This window comes from Simochromis diagramma, unplaced genomic scaffold (assembly GCF_900408965.1).
Source record: "Simochromis diagramma unplaced genomic scaffold, fSimDia1.1 OVJJ01000536.1, whole genome shotgun sequence".
Taxonomy (NCBI): domain Eukaryota; kingdom Metazoa; phylum Chordata; class Actinopteri; order Cichliformes; family Cichlidae; genus Simochromis; species Simochromis diagramma.
Window position 1 is genome coordinate 507919 of NW_024387029.1, and position 22406 is coordinate 530324.

Consider the following 22406-nt stretch of genomic DNA (forward strand, 5'->3'; position numbering starts at 1 on the left):
TGCCCTGTCGTTAGCAGACACAGCAGGGATGTTTCCATTGTTTGAGTTTTCATGTCATCTTTTATAAATGCAGTGTTAACAAGGTTTCAGAACACATTTAGCTGTGGGCTGCAGTACAAATACAACATACTCATAAAACTTTAAAGTCACAGCGCTGGTTAAGTTTTAAAGTTCATCAATGATCAAAAGAAACAAATGCTGACCCTGTTTGAGTCACCTGACCTCAGCCGCCATTTTGTGGATTGACAGACTGATGACCAAATGGCGACAGGTTGGTTCAGGTGAGCCTGATCTTTGTCGATAGGGGGGGTTGGTGTTTCGCTGTGTTTTGTGTTTATGGCATCAGGCAACTTTCCAGAAACTTCACTGACAGTAAAAACAGCTCTGACACTCGGGGAGTTTCCATCAGCTCGAACAATAAAACCCAACCCTCGCTTAGATTTGATGGCATGTATCGAAAATTCTTTCATTTTCATTCTGGGCAAAAAATGCAGTTAGATGGTTCAAAAGCAGAGATACCAGAGACACGATGAACAGGGGAGGCACTGATCTGTGATCACAGAAACCCTTAGATTACTACAAGCATGAGTATTAATTAATCATTTAGGTGTTTAGTACAATTACTTATTATTTTTTAATTGTTTTTCCTGTCACAGTAAAGTAACAGGGTACTATTATTTTAATTTCAGCTGCACCGATTTTGTGGATTTTTGAAAATGTGACCATCTCAGTTTTTCCTTCATTGGGAAAAATTTATCAAATGGCCAAAACCATTAAATGTCCAGTGAAAAGTTTTTAAGTAAATATGGGGAAACGATCCAGCACATTTAGATGAGTCTGTGATTAATTTTCTGTGATGTTTTTGGAGGGAAATAAAGTAACCTTTGATCTCTCTGATTAATGATAAATGAAGGTTTATGGCTTCATACGTTTGACGTGTTAAACATTTATTCACCTTCATCAAAAGCCAGCAAATGGAACAAGATTATATCATGAAGATACATATTTAATAAAAAAATCAAACATATGTATAATTTAATCAAAGGTTTATTACCAAATATATACAAAACAACATATATTCAATATTTACACAACCTCCGGCTCGTTCTCACACATCTGTTTACACTACAAAGATCTCAGGACATCGAGCTTCAGCACAGACTCAGCGGTTTCTCACTGTGGTGAGTTTCCTTCAGTGAAGAGCTCCTCTCTCAGTTTGTAGTAGCTTCCCTTCATGTCCATCAGCTCCCTGTGAGTCCCTCGCTCTTCAACTTTGCCACCACTTACAACAACGATCTGATCTGCGTTCTCGATGGTCTTCAGCCTGTGAGCGATCACCAGGAGGGTCTGGTTGGGGATGCTAGCGAGGGACTGCTGAATCTGTGCAGAGGCAGAAGGAAAAACATGTTATTAGTACCAACTGAGTCTGTTTTTAAGTGAAAGCAGTGTTCATGGACATCAGTAGGAACCTATGCTGTATTCACAGAAGGAATTTAAAAATACACCACTCACATCAGGACATGTTTTAAATAAATTAATAACAAATATTAGTTGACATAACAGAGACAGAATAAGCTGTTCTGTTAAAGCAATTACTATTTTGTTTTGAAATACATTTATTTTTATACATTCAATGATCCTAAATAAGAGGTGTGTTGGGTTTTAATTCTGTGAGTACACTTTGTTTTGTGAAATAAATAAAAAGACTGATTAGCAACAGATCCTTGAAACATAACTAATAATTCATGGAAACACCAGCAATTTCACAGAAACTGTAAATAACCTCTACAGTCTTTCTATGGCAATATATAATTTGTCATGCGTTTTATTATTAAATTATTTAGAACAATATAATTCACTAATTGTCACTAACAGACATAAATTGTTAACAGAAATACCGCTAAGTTTCCATAAACAATATATAAATCTATGTGCATGTTTTAGTACCATAGAGTGAAAACAAAGCAACTGTAAAGGTTGAAATACCTAAATGGTGAAATACCCGTGTACTCAGAGGTGCGAGGTTTGAAAGTAGCCAATCAGAGAGCGTTATTCATTTCTCCTTAATGCCTCTCCGGCAGTCCAGCATCCCTGCATCATAACAGTTTACCACGTGTAGCTCTCTCGAGTATTTCGCTGAGTGTTGTCATGTTTTTCATTTTGTTCGGCATATTTAGGGTTTTTTTCACCAAAATTTGTGTTTTGTGTTGTTTTTTTCTCAAATTTGCAGGGGTCACTTTGCTAGAGCACCACTTAAAGCTAAGTATTTTTGCGTTTAGTAAACACTACGTTGGGGGGGTCAAAGCACATTAATCTTTGCATTTTTGAGTGAAAATTTCATTTTTGTGAATCAGACACTGATTATCATACTGAAAACTAAGTTAAACAAGCAATTTATATTCAGTATCCTAAGAGCAATGTTCCCACTTTAGTCAGTTTTTAGTAAGAACTGTTTTCCTGTTTATGGATTCCTGGAGTGGTGAAGCTGCGGACCCTTCACTGTTTAATCTGTAGTATCAGACATGCTTGAGACATAAACCTAGAAGCTTTTGTCTGCTGAGGAAACATTTAAATATGTAAAATACCTTATTTTCATTCTCAGTGTCCAGAGAGCTGGTGATTTCATCCAGAATGAGGACCTGAGGCCGTCTGACGAGAGCCCGAGCGATGGCGATGCGCTGCCTCTCACTTTTAGCTAACTGACCTCCACCTTCACCCACCTCTTAGAAATGGACAACATCATAAAATCAAATATTTAGATTTAATATGCAAAATGTAAAAAAAGAAACAACTGAAAATACAAGAAACATGAATCACACTAACTCTCAAAAAAATGCATTTTTTTATGCACAGAGTCAAGTTTGCTGCAAAATTTTATCAGACACACAAATGCAGGTCTGCAAGCAGCCGTGTAAAACAGCCTGAGAGGAAGTTAAAACTGTTCACCTGTATCGTAGCCTTTCTCAAGCTCCATGATGAAGTCGTGGGCGTTGGCTTTCATTGCTGCGTCCTTGATTTCATCCAATGAGCAGCCTTTAAGCCCGTATTCAATGTTTTGTCTGATGGTGCCAGAGAAGAGCACTGGCTCCTGGTTCACCACAGCAATCTATTGAACACACATAACACCATAACACATTATACATATAGACACATGTGGACTTCTTACATAGATTATTAATATAACAATTCATCTCTTTTGTCTCCCTCCCCTCACTCCCAACCCAGTCTCAAAGATGAGTGTTTCCTTCACCCTGTGATTAAAGTGCGTGCTCATAGGGGTTCATCTGATTGTTGAGCTGTTCTGTTTTCATTGTGTGGTCTCTACCTTACAATATAAAGTGTCTTGAGGCGACTGTTGTTGTGATTTGGTGCTATATTAATTCAACTGAATTGAAACTTGAATTGAATTAGGAATTTACACATTTAATACCATAACCGTTTAATTTTGTTAAATTTGAACAAAGAGGTCATTTAAAAACAGACTTGAGACTGACGCTCTAATCAAAGCGACCGTAGTGGCGACCGTGGCTGAGGGGGTTGGGAATCACATCTGTAACCGGAAGGTCGCCAGTTCGATCCCTGGGCTCTCTGTCTTGGTCGTTGTGTCCTTGGGCAAGACACTTTACCCTACTGCCTACTGGTGTTGGCCAGAGGGGCCGATGGCGTGATATGGCAGCCTCGCTTCTGTCAGTCTGCCCCAGGGCAGCTGTGGCTACAACTGTAGCTGCCTCCACCAGTGTGTGAGAGTGAATGAATAGTGGCATTGTAAAGCGCTTTGGGTGCCTTGAAAAGCGCTATATAAATCCAATCTATTATTATTAAAGAACAGCTTGATTGATCAGGAAAAAGCTCTGATGATGAATCACCTTCTTGTGGAGGAACTGGTGATCATAGGATTTTAGCGGTTCTTCATCCAGCAGGATTTCTCCCTGCTGAGGCTCGTAGAAACGCTCCAGCAGACTCACGCAGGTACTTTTTCCTTCTCCAGATGGACCCACCAGTGCCATCATCTGACCAGGCTTCAGTTCCAAGGAAAAGTCCTGAAAAGAGTGATAAATGTAAGAACAGCAGTGGTTATTCTAACAGAATAAATGGATAGGACAATCACACCCCCACTAACCAAACCATCTGTCCTGCCATCTCACCTGCAGCACTGTTTTGTTGGGGTTTGCAGGATAGGTGAAGCTGAGACTCTTGAAGCTGATGTGTCCTCTCAGCTGATCAGGTTGGAGTTTGCCGTCTGTGCTGACCAGAGCCTTTCGGTCCAGGTATTCAAACACTTTCCCAGCAGCCCCCACTGAGTTCAGCATGTCACCAAAGATGAAGGTGAGCGTCTGAAAGATTAGAGTCACAGGACATGATTAACAAACATGTTTTAATTTACAGTGTCTATAGGTGCAGTATGTTAAATGCATTAATTTTCTCAGATAACCAGATGTTTTAAAAAGTGTAATATTATATATATTTTAGTCTAGTTTAAAAGCTCTGAACCACTGAAACATCTTAGGTCATCTGATCTCTCTGCTGAGGATCACCTAAAAATGTTGTGAGGCTGGTGTAAGGTCTTATGTTCCAACAATAAATATGTGTTTGTATTTAATGCCTTTTACCTTAAGAGTCTACAAATTGTACCTCTTATTTATCAGCAAATGCATAAATGGTGCCATGGGTTGTATGAATTGTCCTGCCAAAAGTAATAAAGTACTTTGGCATGCCAGATGTGAGCCGTGGTTGTATGAAAGTAAATGATAGAGCACAAAGCATTATGGGATACCCTGATGTTGTCTCCAAGATCTGAGTGGTACAGGATGAAGGAAACCAGGTTCCCTGTGGTCATCTGTCCCTTCTGGATGAAAAGCCGTCCATAGTATAGCACAAAGACCTGCATGGCCAACCCTGTCAGCTGTGGACACACACACACATTACATGGTGTTAAAACTGTGATACACAATGATCTCTGAGGAACACACAAAAAAACAGTAGCTTCTCACCCTTCGTGCAAGCAGGTAAACAGCCCTAACAGTGGACTGTCGAATGCTGAGCTTGTGTGTGTCCATCAAGCAGTTGTCATAGCGACGGGTTTCGTGTTTTTCTGTGTTAAAGCTTCGTACTACTCGGATTCCAGACACTACCTCATTTGCAGATTCATTTGCTAAAGCCATGGAGTCCTGCATAGCCAGGGTCAACCTCTGAGGAAAGCATGAAGGAGAAGGAAATATAGTTAAGTATTATTAATAATTTTGCTTTTGACCACAGGGGACAAGAGTCCTGTGTTATCAACATGAACAAATCAATCATTATAGTGGAAGGAGATATGTTTAGAGTTTAATATTACACATAGGAGAAATCTTTTTTGTTTTAGTCTGTAAGACATACACATGCTTTCATCTGAACCAATGTTTCAGAATGTTTCTGGTTTCCTTGTGCAAACCAGCCTTAGACCTATCAGCACGTTGTCAGGTGGTGTGAAAATTCTTATCTCCAGCTCAACATATCAAAAACCAAGGTCATGATTTTGGACTTGAGGAAAAATTCCAGCACACCTGATGCCACAAACATCAAAATTCAAACTGGGATGTGTGAAATCATATAAGTAATTATATTGATTCAAGACAGAATGTTGACAATGTTTGAAGACGTTCTGCAGATCAAATTGTAATTCATTGTCTCCTGTCAACCTGCTTTTACCTGGTAGTGTGTGTCATACATGTTTTGTAAGAGGCCAGTGATGGGAGTCTCCATCAGTACCAGGAATGTGAGCTTCCATGAGAGGTTCAACATTAGAGAGATTATGCCCAGTGTCTTAAGGAAAGTCCTCAGCAGTACGTTAGCATTCAGACACACTGTTCTTCCCATCAGGTTAGTGTCTTTAGACAGCCTGGATGTGATTTCACCTGCACGGAGAAAAAAAAAAAGGTCACTGTGTGCCATCATCAGTCTATTATGTAACCAACTGTTCAGGCTTTATCTGACATGCTTTGTCCTTTGTGTGCACATGACAGCCTTACCTGTCTTTATGGTCTCAAAGAATCCGATTTCCTGTTGAGTCAAAGCCCCGAACAGCTTAACTTTGATTCTGCATGTGTAGGAGCTGATGGCACAAATTAAAAGACCCCCTCTGCAGCCAGCACTGACAGAACTAATCAATCAAAGAGAAAATCTGTTAGATGTTACCTGTGAGGAACAGACAGAGGATAAATGTGGAGGAAAAACACTGCTTGCCTCTTACCCTCCCAGAGAGTAAAGGCCCATGAAGAGGAGAGCAGACAGGAAGTCGTTCTCCTGGTAATTACTTCCGAGGATGTCAATGACTCTCCCAGTGTAGAAAGGGATGAACATCTCACCTGAGAAGAGATGCTCCAGGTGATATATCAATCAGAATCAGAATATTTTATCAATCCCTGAGGAAATTATTTATAATGACATTCATCAGTCCCAGAAAATCCCAAATCGAAAGCACCACTTTGAAAATTAGATTACAGACCAGCCATTAGATACCAGCTCTTTTGAGGCTGTTTTCCGAAATTGAAATATTAATTCCGGTCTGTCCTTCAAGCTCGGGTCCTCTACCAGAGGCCTGGGAGCTTGAGGGTCCTGGACAGAGATCTCCGATGTTGTTACTGGGGTCTGCTGGAGCCACTCGCCTAGCTTGGGAGTCATTGCACCTAGTGCTCCGATTACCACTGAGCCCACTGTTACCTTCACCCTCCACATCTTCTCGAGCTCTTCTCTGAGCCAGAAAGAAGGAACACGAAATGCCGGGGAAGTACAAAGGGCTCAAACTGTAGGGGAGACCGGGGATAGTTGTAACATTTTTGACATTTCTGTCTGTAAATTGGAGCTCTTTTAAGGTAGTGGATTCAAAATGTAATGCAAAGTATTTACATGTCTCTGCTATTAAATAGTGCAGCTATTTTCTCTGCAGCACAATTACCCATTGCATGGTATGGTCTCAAACACAAAGAGTGAAATGTTACAATTAACCCCATAGTCTGGGTTAGTTGTAACATATCCTGGGGTAAAATGTAACACAATGAAATAAGGGTACTAACAAAATATTAACATGTAATCTTTGTTTATTCAACACATGAATGCACTTAGAGCCATTTATGTAGCTGTGTGTGTGTGTGACAGAATGCAGAAATCTAGCTTTTGAACATATTCCAAACCCCCCCAAAAAAGACAAATTATGGAATTTCCGGCAACTGAATATTTCATTAATTTTGGTTGGTCTTCCTTGAGTTTGGCCTCATTGGCTCAGTGGGCATTATAACCTACAACTCTTGCACCAATTTTGAACATGAAGCTGAAAAAATGTAGTTGTTCACCAGCATCGCAATTCCATTACTTTTTATCATGGCTTACCTTGGTGTGGTTTGCAAAGTGCTTCAGAAAGATGAGGAAATCTGTTTCTTGCACCCATCCTGATTTATTTCCACTACCAGTACTTCCTACTGGTCCATCTCTGACACAGTGGTCTGCATAATGTATGTGTTGGAACACAAACAGTGGAGGAATTGTGTTGCCAATGGCATTAACCGCATATACAAAGGCGACCAGTGAACCTCTCTCTGCTGATGTTGTTGCCCCAACTTAGTGTGGTAAGTTGTAACATCTGCATTATTGTTACAACTAACCCAGACTGTTGCTGTTACAACTGACCCAGACTCCTATAGCCATGAACTAGCTAACATTACAGCCAACGGCTAAAACATTAGCACTAAAGACCTACACAGAACATATCCCCATAGACATACAAGTAACACAATTTAAGTTTGATGAGTTTAACTGCAAAGCAGATAATGCTATTAGAAATTCAAATAAAGTAGAAAAACTTACTTTTTGGCATACAAATTACTTTTTTTCGTGTTAAATTGTCTGTGTTTGACAAAATGTGCTGATTTTTCACATGTGATAGCAGAACTGAGTTGGGCATGCACAGGATGAGTCACATCATTTGAAACTTAGCCCTGATTGGAGAAATTGGAAGTGTTACAACTGACCCACGTTACAACTATCCCCGGTCTCCCCTATATGTATATATATGTCAGCACTACTGTTATCTTAGCATCACTACCACCTTTGTCAAATCCTAAAATATTAAATCTACTTACAGATGACAGCCAGCGACAGGAACACAAGTCCTCCAAACAGCAGAGGATAGTCGGGTCTGAACAGTCGGACGACTCTCATGAAAAGCACTCTCGACTTCTGTTTCTGCTCTTTACCTTCGGCCTCTTCGTCGGTGTCCGGGATGGTGATCTCCCAAAACAGCGCAGCAGCGAGCGAAGCTCCGCTGAACATGAGCCAGCAGCGCACATCTCCCAGCTGGCCGCACTCGCTCTCCTCTCTGTAAAACGCGTTGGTCCCGGTCTCAAACACCGCGGGGAGCAGACTGTGCGCAGTTATAAACCGAATCAGCAGCGCTTTGGGAACCCCGAGTGTGAGCAGGCAGACGCCGATAAGAGCCAACCAGCGGAGAGCCGCACAGAGCCAGAGACGCGTAAAGTGTCCAAAGACGCTGTGAAACACCGCAAATCCTGACGCGTAAAACAACAAAAGGTCGACAGAAAGTGATAAAGTAAAAGCAACGACTTGGCGCATTGTTGCTGCTGTGATCGCTGCCATTTTTCGGCAACACTCGTCCTCAAATGACCTGCTGCGTCGCAGGACCAGAGTTTTAGAGTTAGTTTACTTTCAGTTTCGTTTTCTCACAGGATGAGGGGTTTCCCTTAAATCCAAAATGCAGAAAGCAACAAAATGCAGGCCTGCTAAATAAGTAACCATAATCACTACTGCTGTCCAAACAGACAGCACTCTCTTTAAAACTAAAACTGTACATTCAGTGTGTGAGACATTGTTCCTTAAAAACAGCCTTTAAAGTGATTATTTGCTGAAAGGAAGATTATCATTAAATCTTTCAACAGTTTATATTTCAATTTGAATTTCACAGGACTGCGTCAGACTTGTCATATGTTTGTCATTTTCAGAATCTAATTATGTTTCATGTATTCTCAATACTGGGAAGAATAAGCTACTGTTCTTGATCCGTGAAACAACTCCGACTTTCAGTTTTAAGAGAGGGTCTCCCAGGCTAAATACCTCAGACCGCTGCTGTTGCTCCTAGTGTGAATAAATTGTATGTCTACAAACAGGCTTAAGAAACTTCTGGGTTTTATTTCAAAGAAAAGCATGTTAACTGCATTTCCTCCAGTAAGTCAAGTAGTTAAAAAAAATAATACCAATAAAATTAACATGGTAGTTAAATCAAAGATAAAATATTATAAGCTTAATTTTTGTTATATTTTAAATTCAATAGTTCAATATCAACATTAACAATATACTTTTGATAATAAACAGAAACATGGGAGTTATTTTTCTTTTATTTAATTATTGGCAAAAAGTGTTGTTCAGTGTTTACATATTACAAGCTGACTTGGTTGACAGGTTTGCCACAGCTGCTGTGAGGACAACAAACACGTCACTGATCAAAGAAGGTGGGTAACTGATTTCCTAGAACGACTTTCTCCTCTGTGCCGTGTTCATCGATGGTGACGATGTAAGCCACGCCGCCGCTGGAGCCATCACGGTTCATTGCCAGAGAGAGAGCTGTGACAAAGAATAAGAGCATCAGTAAGACAGGTGCAGAGAACATGTGAAAAAATACTTAAATATTTATAATGAAAAATATTGTTGGTAGTCAAATCAAAAAAATTTTAACAGAAAAAAAGTGGAATAATAATCTTACTGTTGACAACAAACTGCTGGCACTCCTGCTTGTTCATGCCTCTGCGATACTCAGCATCAACAAACCCGTAAACATACGAGCTGCCGGAGCCGCCAACTGCAAACGGTTGACGTGTCAGGAGCCCTTTCATAGTTGCAAACACCTGGAGGTCAAAGGGCACAGGAACACAACAAACATCAAGTGTGTTGGTTCGGTAAGATGATCGTACCATTAAAAAGCAGCTTATATGCTGATATATTCCCTCAGAGGGAGTTCAGACACATTATTTTCACATTATTAGCATAAAATTTATCTGTGATCTTTTAATCCGCTGACTTCAGTTTTCAGGCCCCTCTTCTGTGGAACCAGCTTCTAGTTTGGAGTCAGGAGACAGACACTCTCTCTACTTTTAAGATTAGCCTTAAAACTTTCCTTTTTGTTAAAGCATATAGTTAGAGCTGCATCAGGTGACCCTGAATCCTCCCTTAGTTATGCTGCAATAGGTTCGGGCTGCTGGGGGATTCCCATGATGCATTGAGTAGTTCTTTATCAGTCACCTTTCTCACTCACTATGTGTTAATAGACCTCTCTGCACTGAATCACACTTGTTATTAATCTCTGTCTCTCTTCCACAGCATGTCTTTATCCTGTCTTCCTTCTCTCACCCCAACCAATCACAGCAGATGGCCCCGCCCCTCCCTGAGCCTGGCTCTGCCGGAGGTTTCTTCCTGTTAAAAGGCAGGTTTTCCTTCCCACTGTTGCCAAAGTAACAGCAGGTCATATGATTGTTGGGGGTTTTCTGTATTGTGGGGTTTACCTTACAATTTAAACTGCCTTGGGGGTAACCGTTGTTGTGATTTGGTGCTATATAAATAAAATGAATTGAATTCTTCCTTTCACATTGTAGCTAAAAACGTGTTTACCAACCTGCCCTCCATTTCTTCTGTCCCAGCCGGCAACAATCAGATGTGCTGACAGCTCCTCTCTGTATTTGTATGAGATGTTCTTCACCAGAGTGGCAGCTGAGCGAACCTGAGGGTCCTCACCAACCTCAATACTGACAGAAGACAAAATTAAGTTAAATACATCATGAAACTGGATCAGAAACTCAAGTTAACTCTCCTTGCCATCTAAAGCAGGAAAACACATCTGGAAATCTATAAATAAGGCTAAATGTGAGGTGCTTAAATAATAAAAGCTGATTAGGCCACAGAGAGAGTTTGATGTGTTTCACGGAGCACTGCACAGGCACTCTGACATACTCCCACTTCCTGGACCACAGTGTGATCGTACCTGTCTTTGGGACTGAGCAATCAGAAAAAATGTTGAGGGATTGCACTTGCTATGACGGAAATATGGTGAAATCTCAGTTTACTGTGTAGAAAAACTTCACAGTAAACTGTGTGTTGAATATTGAGCTGCATATTACTCTTTTACTCAGTTTGAATCAAATTTGAGTCAGCACAATGTTTGTTTTCCTTCATCAGCTGATGCATGTCATCTGTGGCTAATCAATGGTTCCAGAGCACCGTGTGGTCACCACCGCACCACTTGCCGAACATGCTACTGCATGTTCAGCTCTGATCTTTACCACCTCACACCACAATACCTGCATTCATTAAAAAAAAAACAAAAACATTTTTTTTTGTTTTTCTCTCCTTTATTAATTTTAGTGAACAGGAAACAGGAAAGCAAGTAAAAAGCGAGCATGGAAGACATGAACCAAAGGGCCTCAGAACTAAGCCCAGCCCGCCACATTTGCCCCTGCGGCATGTGGGTGCCCGCTCAACCCCTCAGCCAAAGTACCCCACCCCACTCATTTTAGATCTATGCTCCTTCTTTTCATGTGAGATTTTGATTAATTGGAGTGTTCAACTTGTTTAAGCTTCTTTTATGCAGTAATTTAGAAACTTTTGGAAAAAATAAATTATTTTGTATTGTAATAAAACATATCTAGTGGGAAGTGTGTCACCTTAACATCCAAGCTTGAGGAGTATTCTAACTTCCATGTGAGAGGAAGAATTTACAATGTAGTACATTATTATACATAATAAATTATATCCTAATTTATGACAGGATCACAGTGTCCTAGTACTTCTTTCACGAGTTTACCTGTGCACATCCAGCTGGTAGTTGACTATCTCAGCCATGGTCTGAGCGTCTGCTGCAGATCCTGACAGAGCACAGTAGATCTTATCATGGAGGGGAGACAGTTTGTTCATCACCCTGTTCACCACTGATGCCCTGCATGAAGGATGAGGGGACAGAGTGTAACTGTGTTTAAGGGACTAGAAGCACATATGGCGAACATTTTAGATGTTTTAAAACAAAAATCATTCATGTCATGATAGAAAGTCAAGTTGAGTTGTGTTGCACATTTAAGCACACACGCTAGTGTTGTGTCTGCATTAAACACATTATTATTATGATGGAATGGAAACTTACCCAGCAGACACTCGGGAATCAGACCCCAACACGACCCCACCATCATACTCTATGCCAATAATGGTTGTCTGCAAACAAAGACACACAGTGACAGCAGCTGTGTTCAGGATTCATTCCGACAAACCTGCAGCGGTAATATCCGCGTTGGTGTCACGAGGTCAGAAAGAGTGCAGCGCTATAACAGTTCACCAAGTTTCTTATAGACATTAAGGAAAATTCGGTACTTACTCCTGTTTTCACCTCCTCTGACAGCCATTCTGGTGCTGCTTCTTCCAACATGATAATGAACTGCAGAGACTCCGGTAACGACACACGGACAGTGGAGGTAACTCCTAACGTAAACCGAAACGTTCTGCCGAGCAGCTCCGGTTTAATTTTACTTTTTAGGATTTTAAAACCTTCGGCGAAACTGTGTCTTTGTTTAAAGTGGGTCTGATTGACCAAATCGGTTCTACAGTCAGGTTTTAGACGGACGCCATGTTTTCCTGAATAAATTTGAAACTGAAAGTTAAATCGTTCAAACTCTGCAGCGTCACAGCCTGTAATTCAACCAGCTGAGCTTCACTGTACATAATATATACATCTATAAGTGTTCAATTACAGAGGACAGAAAATAAAGCCTGGCAACAATAACATATTTACAGAACACAAAATGTAAACACGTGACAAATTAAAGGAAAATATAACACACAAAGTAGACATCATGTTCGGTAGCGTGTATGATTGCAAACGCCTAGCTATTTCTGACAGAAAGAGAGAGTCCTATCTTTGTGACTTTTATTTCATTAGGGCACCGATGGCTTCATACTTAGTAACAGGTTGATGGTGTTTACAGTGACCAAGGTGATGTCAGTTTTTATATCTATGAGAAATACATCAGTAAAAAGGTTTGGAAACAAATATATCTGAAATATAAAGGAAAAATAATGTAATGTGCTTGATTAGATCACGATCTACTGATGTTCCATATGGAAAGGATTTTATAACAAGGTTGCAGTTCAGTGATGTAAAACAATAGCCATTGGTTTGCAGAGATGTAGGAAAAAAATGAAGAGTCACCATATTTTTTACTTAGGGAATCATATATGAATCATACATACAGGTACCTGAACTCAGTGCTTCCACAATGAGAGGGGTCCAGTGGCTCTGCTATGCTACTGAGGGCAGTTTTCTGCCATGGATTTGCTCTATAGCTGAACACGTTTGTCCTGTGATGAAACATTTCTAATATTTATTTCCTATGGTGGTCAGCAGTAATGTTAGTGTTCTCTTCCAGGAACCTAAGGGGTCACCAAATAATTTACAGAAAATGAAAATGACCTGAATCATATTTTACAAAATAGGGACACTTCATTTGGAAGAAGTGTCCTCCATTCCTCCAGCAGAGTTTAAATATTTTGTCCTTTAAACCAAAGAACAGGGAAATTTCTCTGGTGGCCCATCACCCTCTTGAGACAATTTATTTTAGATTCCCTTTAATTTGTCTAAAAGAGAAAACAAAAGCTTTGGAAAATCTTAATATTTATTTTATTGAATTTACATTTTCCTTTTTTTCCACATAAAAACACAAAAACATGTAATTTGGTCACAAAACAGAACAGACAGATGAATTCTGTATAAATGAGCCTGCTCATGATTTCATAATAAGACTCATTTTCTACGACAGTGTTTCTGTAGTTCACAGGTTTTATATTTAGCTGAATATTATCTCGCTTTTTGTGTGTCTGACTTTGTTACATCCTGATCCTAAACAGACTAAACAGGTTAAACAAGTCCAGCTTTGAAACAACTACTCTGCGATTTCATTGGTGGTTTCATGGTAGGAGGAATGAAGCAAGTCACTCATCGTGGAACTTGGGTAGCTTGTCACCAGGTACAACCACATGCTCCACCCCCTTTTCTGTTACCACCACCAGGTGAGCGACACCCCCGCTGGCGTTGTCTCTGCCCATGGCCAGGGCAAGAGCTGTGAGCAGTGAGGGATGAAGCAAAGAGAGGCAGAGGAGGAGAAAAGAAAGCAGGAAAAAAATCAGTTAAACAAGCAGAGAAACAGTTTATAAATCAGCTATGAACAATAATTTTTTCATCACCAACAATCGTTTAACTCTCTTAACAGAAGTATTCTTATAAATAGATTCCTTACGTGAAATCCACACATTTCAGGTTCAGTTCAGGTAATTATGTCTTGCGACAAGAGCTTAATAATCTCACTGATGTTTGACCTTTCGTGCTGCTAAAGATGTTCAATTATATGACTAGTTTAATTTATCTGCTCTAATGTGCTGTTAAAACAGCCACTGACCCTCCCGTGCCTTATACCTGCTCATAGTCTTGCTACGTTCCTATAAACCCAAAAAGTAAAGCAAACAAGGAACTAATGAAAATTAACCAAACAACAAAAAGACAAATAAGTCAAATATATTTACTAAATAAATGAGAACAGCTTAATCAAAGTAAACAAGGATCCAAAGTGATAAGATGTTCAACATAAACATAATTAACTCTTAAAGTCACTATTAATTCTCCACAAATTCAAAATAACAGTCTAAAATTCAAAATAATAGTCTTGTAGGTTGTGGTGAAAAAGTCATCAATAATTGTTTGGATTATTAGTGACTGATGGGCTGAGACCGATAATTCCAATATCCCTAATAATGCAAAGAGAATATGGCAGTGACTTTTTTAATATAGTGAAGGTACCACAACGGTAAGCTCTAACACAATCCCTCATTAAAAGAGGGAATTTTCAGATTTGTTAGATAACGATATTTGATATTTTTGTTTGTGCTTTAAATATTTAATAAATGAAATGTTCTAAAATGTTTTTCTTATAAGTATAAAACTCAATAAGTGTTGTGTTTTTGTTTTTTTTACTTTCTGGCGAGCTCATCTTATAAAGCTACGTTATTTTTGGCTTAGCTTTCATATTTTAGCTAGGGCTAGAAAGATGATAAAAATGCAAACATCTCTATAACTTACACACTGTTGTAAATATACAGATGAATAGAAATGTTCAGTGGTTCTGACTTGGAACAAACTGGACAGCTCACATATGCTAAATGATGTTACATCTTACTTCCATGGTGGAAAATGCAATATAAGCTAATCTGCATTTTAATAAATCACACTGATAAAGTTGTAGAAGCAGACTACTGTATATTAATAAGTTTGTTTGTTTTTTTATTTTAATTTAATGTTGTCTGCATCATTAGCATGGCTCTCTGTATGTTCTTGCTTTGCTAATGACTCTGACTGGCTGTGGCACTTTCTTGTCCCACAGGAAATATTTAACTAACTTGGAAAATCATCACGTTGCATACTTCTTAATTTTGATAGCAAAATACAAATTTCAAGCCATTTTGTACATTTTCATATGAATAAGGTAAAAATTTTTAGAGTGCATTGACAAAATGAAAAGAAAAATATACCATTAGTGGCAAACTGCAGGCATTCCTCTTTCGTCATGTTGGGTTTGTATTTAGCGTCAATGTAGCCATAGATATAAGTGCTGCCTGAGCCGGCGATGGTAACAAGCTGATTAATCAACATCCCGCCAAGAGCCACAACGTACACCTGAAGAGAGAAGTTGCAGTTACACACAGCAGAGTGGACTCACTGTCATCATCACAGAGATCTGCTACCTGTGGTCCGTTCTTCTTGTCCCAGCCTGCTGTCATGAAGCCGGCCTGCAGCTCCTCCCTGTTTTTGTAGCACAAGTCCTTCAACACGGATGCTGCTGCCATCACCCGTGGAGGGCTCTCCATCTGGACACTGCAGGTCACAGAGGACAGAGCTTTATTTATTTTTAATTTGTGTAGGTGAAGAATCAAGTACAGCAGCGGTCCCCAACCCCCGGGCCATGGAGCGGTACCGGTCCGTGAGTCATTTGGTACCGGGCCGCGAGAGTGAGACTCGGGTGTGAAATGTATGGTTTTCAGGGTTTTTATCGGTTTTCAGCGTTATTTTGTTATCGTTTTTTATCGTTAACTCGGTTTTCCTGGGTCTTTTCACGTGTGTTATGAATAAAAAAAAATTTTTCGGTACCGGTACTAGTTTTATTTTGTTGTATTTATCCGCGACACCTTAAAGGCCGGTCCATGGAAATATTGTCGGGCACAAACCGGTCCGTGGCGCAAAAAAGGTTGGGGACCGCTGAAGTACAGTATGTATGAGAGAAGAAGGGTGTTGGAGGAGTAAAAAAAAGTTTAATCAATGATAAAGAATGATTACTAAAACATATGTCTGTGTGTGTTGTACATGATTTTTCTGTGCAGACACCTGAAAGTCATACCTGTGGAAGGACAGGTGGAACTTTGCAGCCTTGGTGATGGCCTGAGCATCTGCAAGTGAACCAGCTATGCAGCAGAAGATCCGGTCGTGAACCTGAATCACCTTGTTGATGGCCTTAGACGATACATACTCTCTGGAGAAGAAGCGAGAATGAATGTTTGAGCCTAATAAATGTTTAAAATAACAAAATATCATTTTCTGCTGATTTTCAGTCTCTTTTGTGATGGTTTCTTGTATGATTAGATTTTGGTTTATCTGGTAACGTCCTAATAATTAGTCACATGGAGCAGTAATTTTGATTGTTATTAGGAAATTGATCGCTGAATGACACATTTTTTGTGGTTATTGTGTGTTTTTTGGATTGTTTTTGAGCAGTTAATATGTTGTGTTTTGAACATATTTTTTCTGATATTTCTTTAAATAACACCTCAGAGGACTCAGCACCCCCAAACACAGCATCTCAGTGAAGTCACTACAGTGGACAAAGGCACAGAACTCTGAGATTTCAGTAAATGTTTAATCTGTGGTTATCAGTGAAATCTTGAAACTCATTTGCAGTCAGGTCATGGTCATCTTTTTGTCTGTTTGCCTCATTAAAAGGGTTACTTAGCGGTCCCTCTGTTATATTAAAAGATAACAATAAAGGCAGCTTCCTCACCCTCCCATTGAAGCCCTGGAGTCTGACCCAATAATGACCCCTCCATCAAAAATAGCAGCCAGGATGGTGGTCTGAGGGAGGAGAGAGTGTGTGATGGTCAGTTTTCAATATGAAACCGAACACAATAAAAAAAACATAACACAGAATCACAGGCAACCTTTTCTCATACTTTTCTGTTCATTCATGAAGACTGAGCGACGCTATGAATTCTGGGATTTGGAGTTCTTATAAAGGATTTCGGCTGCTCATTGAAAACGAAAGCAAAGCTGATCGTTTGCTTTTTTAGAATCTTGAAAAATAAATACTTGTTCAGAGCTCACAAAATAACTTTTACTAAGTATGAAGCATCAACTGGATGTGATTTAAGCTAGTTTTAGCTTCGTGTTCAGGTAAACGCATCACCTGTTCAAACACGACATCGGCTAGATGCTTAAACCTCCTGTTTTACACACGATGACTTCAGTGTTTCATCTTTAGATAAAAAACACTCGTCCCCTGGTGCAGGTTTACTTACCCCTGTGCTGACTCCTTTGACTCGTGAGTCCGTGCAGTGTTTCTCCATTTTAACCCCAAAATCGAAAGAGAGGAAGGAGCTGACGCTCAGAACAGCGACCTCAGGCGCTCCGAGCGACGCGCAGAGGAGCCGCACTCACCTCCACAATGGCGCTAGCAAATGTCTTCGAAACTCCCGCACCTGGCTTTAACTTCGACAACGCGGGGAGGTAAGAGATTATTTTAATGTTCTCGGAGCTGCAGACTGAATCAGTGACGACAGAAATCAAATGAAACCGTCGGTAAGACTGAACTTACATCGAGATCAAAAACGAAACTAACGTTTCCTGATTTTATATCAGATTAGACAGTGGGACAATGCAAAGATCCGTGTAATTATAACTGTTATTACACTACGTTGGCACTGATTGACACACACACCCCACCTGCCTGCACCCCCTCACATCTCTCTCCTCCTTATAGAAACGCTGCATTAAAGGGTCTCTTTGATGGAGGAAAAACTCCCAAACCTATGAAAACCGGGACCACCATCGCAGGAGTGGTGTTCAAGGTGAGTACTACAGTGCTCTGATAGAAGTATGAATGAATAAAATAGTGACCTGCTGTGTTTTAGTCCATGAGTTATAACTTTGATTATGAAGTATTAAAATCATACCAAACTCACTCTCATCACTGCCACACAAACTCCAGTTTTTTTCTTAAATCAAACTTTATCTTGTATTAACGCAATAATCTTAGCATCAGAGAATCAGACAAAAGGCACACTAATAACAGATTGAGTACAAACCTCTGTCTTGGCTCTCACTTTGATGGATATACGTGTTTGCATAAAACTAGTTTAAAATGTTAAAAATCACACAGACAGAAATGACTGAAATATAATTGAAAGCTTTATGGATTTTGAGATATCTGTATACTTTTATAAAAGTGAGCAGTAGAAAGTTAACAGTTGTAATTAAAGGAATAAAACTGGAGAAAATGTTTTCCAACCTGATTTGTTTCTACAGGATGGGGTGGTGCTGGGAGCAGACACCAGAGCTACATCTGGTGAAGTGGTGGCCGACAAAATGTGCGCTAAAATCCATTACATCTCTCCAAATATATAGTAAGTGTTGTTAGAGGAGAAATACTTCAATACTCTCACAACTTTTAATCTGCACTGTTTACTGTAATTCAATTTCTCATTTTTGTAGCATATTTAATTGCTAACTGCCTCCCTTTCTTCAACTTAAGAGATGACATACTTGAGAACTGTTCACATAATGACATGATGTAATGGGATATTGAGACCACTGAGAGTGAACAACCAGTATTTATTTATTTATTTTTATAGTAATGGCTTTCTGTGTTTCTTAAAGCAGGTTTTTCCTCTTTTTATCTTCCTTTATCTTTTCCCTCTGGCTTATCAAATCTTTTTTGGTTTGTTTGTTTCTCATGATCTCTATGTTCTCTTTGTTTGTGTTTAGTTGTTGTGGAGCAGGTACAGCAGCAGATACAGAGAAGACCACCGACCTTCTGTCCTCCAACCTCACCATCTACTCTCTGAACAGTGGGAGGAACCCTCGTGTCGTCATGGCCGTTAACATACTGCAGGACATGCTTTACAGGTGAGTGATTCACAGAAACAGGTACGTGTATCCAGAGATGTTTGGATCATTAGATGTGGTCTGTGGTCTTACTAAAACATGTTTTGTCTCTCAGGTATCGAGGTCAAATTGGGGCCAATCTTATCCTCGGGGGAGTGGATTGCACCGGGAGCCACCTGTACACTGTGGGGCCATATGGGAGTGTAAATAAGGTGCCTTACCTTTCAATGGGTATGTGATATAACTGCTTTTAATAACAACAGCATATGATCTTTAATTGGATTCTTGGTTGGTGTTTCTGTGATGTTTTTTTCCCTGGCTGTTCAGCTGTCAGAACATTTTTTGTTTACAAGAAAATATCAGAGATAATGACTCTGTTAACAAATACAAATGACATTTTAATGTGCTGTAGGATCTGTATTTGATTCAATCACAGACTACATACACTCTGTGTTTAGCTGACTTTGCTTTGTGTTCATGCAGGATCTGGAGATCTGGCTGCTCTTGGGATTTTAGAGGATGGGTTCAAACCCGACTTAGAGGTACGTCAGTTGACAAAAACTGCTCTTTCTGCAGTAAAGTGATATGTAGTTATTTAAACCTTTATAGAAACTTATTTCACATAGTATTCATTTTTAATTGAATAATTTGAGGGTGGCAGCACTATTGGAACTAAACCTTCTCTAAATTAAACAAACAGCTGATAAAATGGTTGTTTCTGTTACCAAACAGGTAAGAGTGTGTAAGATGAATGCTTCTGTGTTCTTCTGCTTCATGTCATCTCTTTTTGCTCCTCTTTTATTCTGCTTTCTGTCCGCTCTCAGCTGGAGCCGGCGAAGGAGCTGGTGCGAGCTGCTATTCAAGCAGGCATCATGAACGACCTCGGCTCAGGCAACAACATCGACATCTGTGTCATCACCAAACAAGGAGTGGACTACATCAGACCGTACCGGGAGTCCCAGTTCAAAGACAACAGGTATGCATATAACCATTCATAGTTTGTGTGGATGCAGACTCAAAGATGGATTTAATAAACAGAAAATAAACCTTTATTCTGGTGAAGCAGAAAACAAATTCTAAAAATCCAAATAGGGACAATGGTGGACAAACAGCACAATACAACAAAAACTATTGCAAACTAAAGGTTTAAATAATCACGGAGGTAATTAGGCAACACTAGCATGCATGGCTGAAACTAATCAGGGATAACAAGACAGGGGAAGCAAAACTAAATACAATGCACATGAAACAAGAGACTATCAAACAAAAACAGGAAGTAACTATGCATGGGAATATTTAACACGAAAATGGAGACTATAATAATAATAATAATAATAATAATAAATAATAATAAACTTTATTTATAAAGCACACTAAAAAACCAAGGGTATACCAAGGTGCTTGACAAAAAGTAAAATAGGAAAAAGGAGATGGGAGGGAAAAGAGAAAGGACCTGGCACGTATCAATTATAAAACCTTGACAATCATAATACATAAAAGTAGTTAACAAAGCATAATGGATAAAAATGTATCAACGCACACCAAATATTAAGTAGGTGGAAAAGCAAGATTAAATAAATAAGTCTTCAGCCGTGATTTAAACAGTGGCATAGAGTCAGATGCCCGGATAGCAACAGGAAGATTGTTCCATAAAACTGGGGCAGCTACAGCAAACGCACGATCGCCGCGAGACTTCAGCCGAGAACGAGGTTGCTCCAGAAGAAGTTGGGCAGCAGATCTAAGTGCTGACAGGGGTGCGTAAGCTAAGAAGCTCACTGACGTAGCTCGGTGCCAAATTATTGATAATTTTGTATGTGAAAAGTAGTATTTTAAATTGAATATGGTATTAAACTGGCAGCCAGTGCAAGCCAACAAGAACAGGAGTGATGGAAGAAAATTTCCTGCTACCTGTCAAAAGACTAAACAGACATGGGGACCACAGGAAAACTGAAACTCAGCAGATTAATTATAAACAATAAGTCCATCCATTCGCTTCCGCTTATCCTTTTCAGGGTCACGGGGGGTGCTGGAGCCTATCCCAGCTGTCATAGGGCGAGAGGCAGGGTACACCCTGGACAGGTCGCCAGTCTGTCGCAGGGCCAACACACAGAGACAGACAACCATTTGCACTCACATTCACTCGCACATTCACACCTATGGGCAATTTGGATTAACCAATTAACCTATCCCCACTAAGTGCATGTCTTTGGACAGTGGGAGGAAGACGGAGTACCCGGAGAGAACCCACGCAAACACGGGGAGAACATGCAAACTCCACACAGAAAGACCCCGGCCTGATGGTGGAATTGAACTCAGGACCTTCTTGCTGTGCGGCAACAGTGCTAACCACTGTGCCACCCCCATATAATAAAAATAAAAACAATAAGTATAATTACAAATCACTTAAGAAAACACAAACAAAACTGAGAATGAAATAATGGACAGCAAAAGTAGATCAAAGAAGTGAAAAACAAGAAAGCTTTTCAATTCTTTAACTTTCCATTTAAAAAATGAAACATTATTTTGTCTCACGTTTCTAGAATGTTTTTAAAGATGGATGTTTACATGTAACTTTTGAGTTCTTCACTCATGTTTCGTCCTCATTCACTCTTATCTAACCTTAGTAAAACACTTTGTATGCTATTTTGGACTAAGATCCACTAACTCTGACTTTTATATGCACAAGAAGTTTTCAAATCTACCTTGACTGCACATTATAAATTCTCAGATTTGAATGTTTTATCTATGTGCCTTTATTTCAGGAAAATGAAGTATAAATATCGTCCAGGCACTACTCCAGTCCTGACAGAGAAAGTTGTCCCTTTAAAGCTGGAAGTTGTGCAGGAGACTGTGCAGAAGATGGAGACAGCCTGAGCTACAACAAACAACCAACACATACACACCATCTTTGTTTTCAGTCAATCATGTTCTAATCGTGTTTCTAAAAAAAATTAATAGAAAAACATCTCCGGCATTTTTTTTCATCATGATTTTTGCTGCTTCAGCATGATGTGGTCCAATAAACAAGCTGTAATACTGTGGGTTTTATAAACATAGAGGATGCTGCTGGCCATAGAGAGGAGATATTTTTACAATACTGAATAATCTTTGAAACACTGAATAAAACCCGATTTACATGACCTTTGCTGCCTTTTTTCTTTACAGGTTTTATACTTACTTACCCTCT

The 22406-nt window shown here is 39.6% G+C and overlaps 4 protein-coding genes across 4 annotated transcripts; 1 reads left to right on the forward strand and 3 right to left on the reverse strand.

The window, feature by feature from the left end:
• Positions 1–930: 930 nt before the first annotated feature.
• On the reverse strand, positions 931–8780 carry tap2a (transporter associated with antigen processing, subunit type a). The gene is made up of 11 exons (XM_040041187.1): positions 8115–8780; positions 6230–6344; positions 6009–6139; positions 5689–5894; positions 4992–5189; positions 4775–4903; positions 4146–4334; positions 3867–4040; positions 2947–3106; positions 2586–2722; positions 931–1380 (listed from the first exon to the last, which is right to left on the reverse strand). Exons 1-11 carry the CDS (start codon positions 8626–8628, stop codon positions 1174–1176), a joined length of 2160 nt encoding a protein of 719 aa, XP_039897121.1. The 5' UTR covers positions 8629–8780; the 3' UTR covers positions 931–1173.
• Positions 8781–9365: 585 nt separating this feature from the next.
• Positions 9366–12674, reverse strand: psmb9a (proteasome 20S subunit beta 9a). The gene is made up of 6 exons (XM_040041234.1): positions 12401–12674; positions 12173–12240; positions 11840–11971; positions 10655–10784; positions 9749–9890; positions 9366–9609 (listed from the first exon to the last, which is right to left on the reverse strand). Exons 1-6 carry the CDS (start codon positions 12449–12451, stop codon positions 9482–9484), a joined length of 651 nt encoding a protein of 216 aa, XP_039897168.1. The 5' UTR covers positions 12452–12674; the 3' UTR covers positions 9366–9481.
• Positions 12675–13736: 1062 nt separating this feature from the next.
• On the reverse strand, positions 13737–17743 carry psmb12 (proteasome 20S subunit beta 12). Its single transcript, XM_040041232.1, has 6 exons — positions 17635–17743; positions 17121–17191; positions 16464–16595; positions 15814–15943; positions 15601–15745; positions 13737–14138 (listed from the first exon to the last, which is right to left on the reverse strand). Exons 1-6 carry the CDS (start codon positions 17680–17682, stop codon positions 14011–14013), a joined length of 654 nt encoding a protein of 217 aa, XP_039897166.1. The 5' UTR covers positions 17683–17743; the 3' UTR covers positions 13737–14010.
• On the forward strand, positions 17730–22170 carry psmb13a (proteasome 20S subunit beta 13a). The gene is made up of 8 exons (XM_040041222.1): positions 17730–17842; positions 18096–18183; positions 18641–18738; positions 19100–19240; positions 19335–19450; positions 19703–19761; positions 20044–20195; positions 21982–22170. Exons 1-8 carry the CDS (start codon positions 17781–17783, stop codon positions 22091–22093), a joined length of 828 nt encoding a protein of 275 aa, XP_039897156.1. The 5' UTR covers positions 17730–17780; the 3' UTR covers positions 22094–22170.
• Positions 22171–22406: the final 236 nt, after the last annotated feature.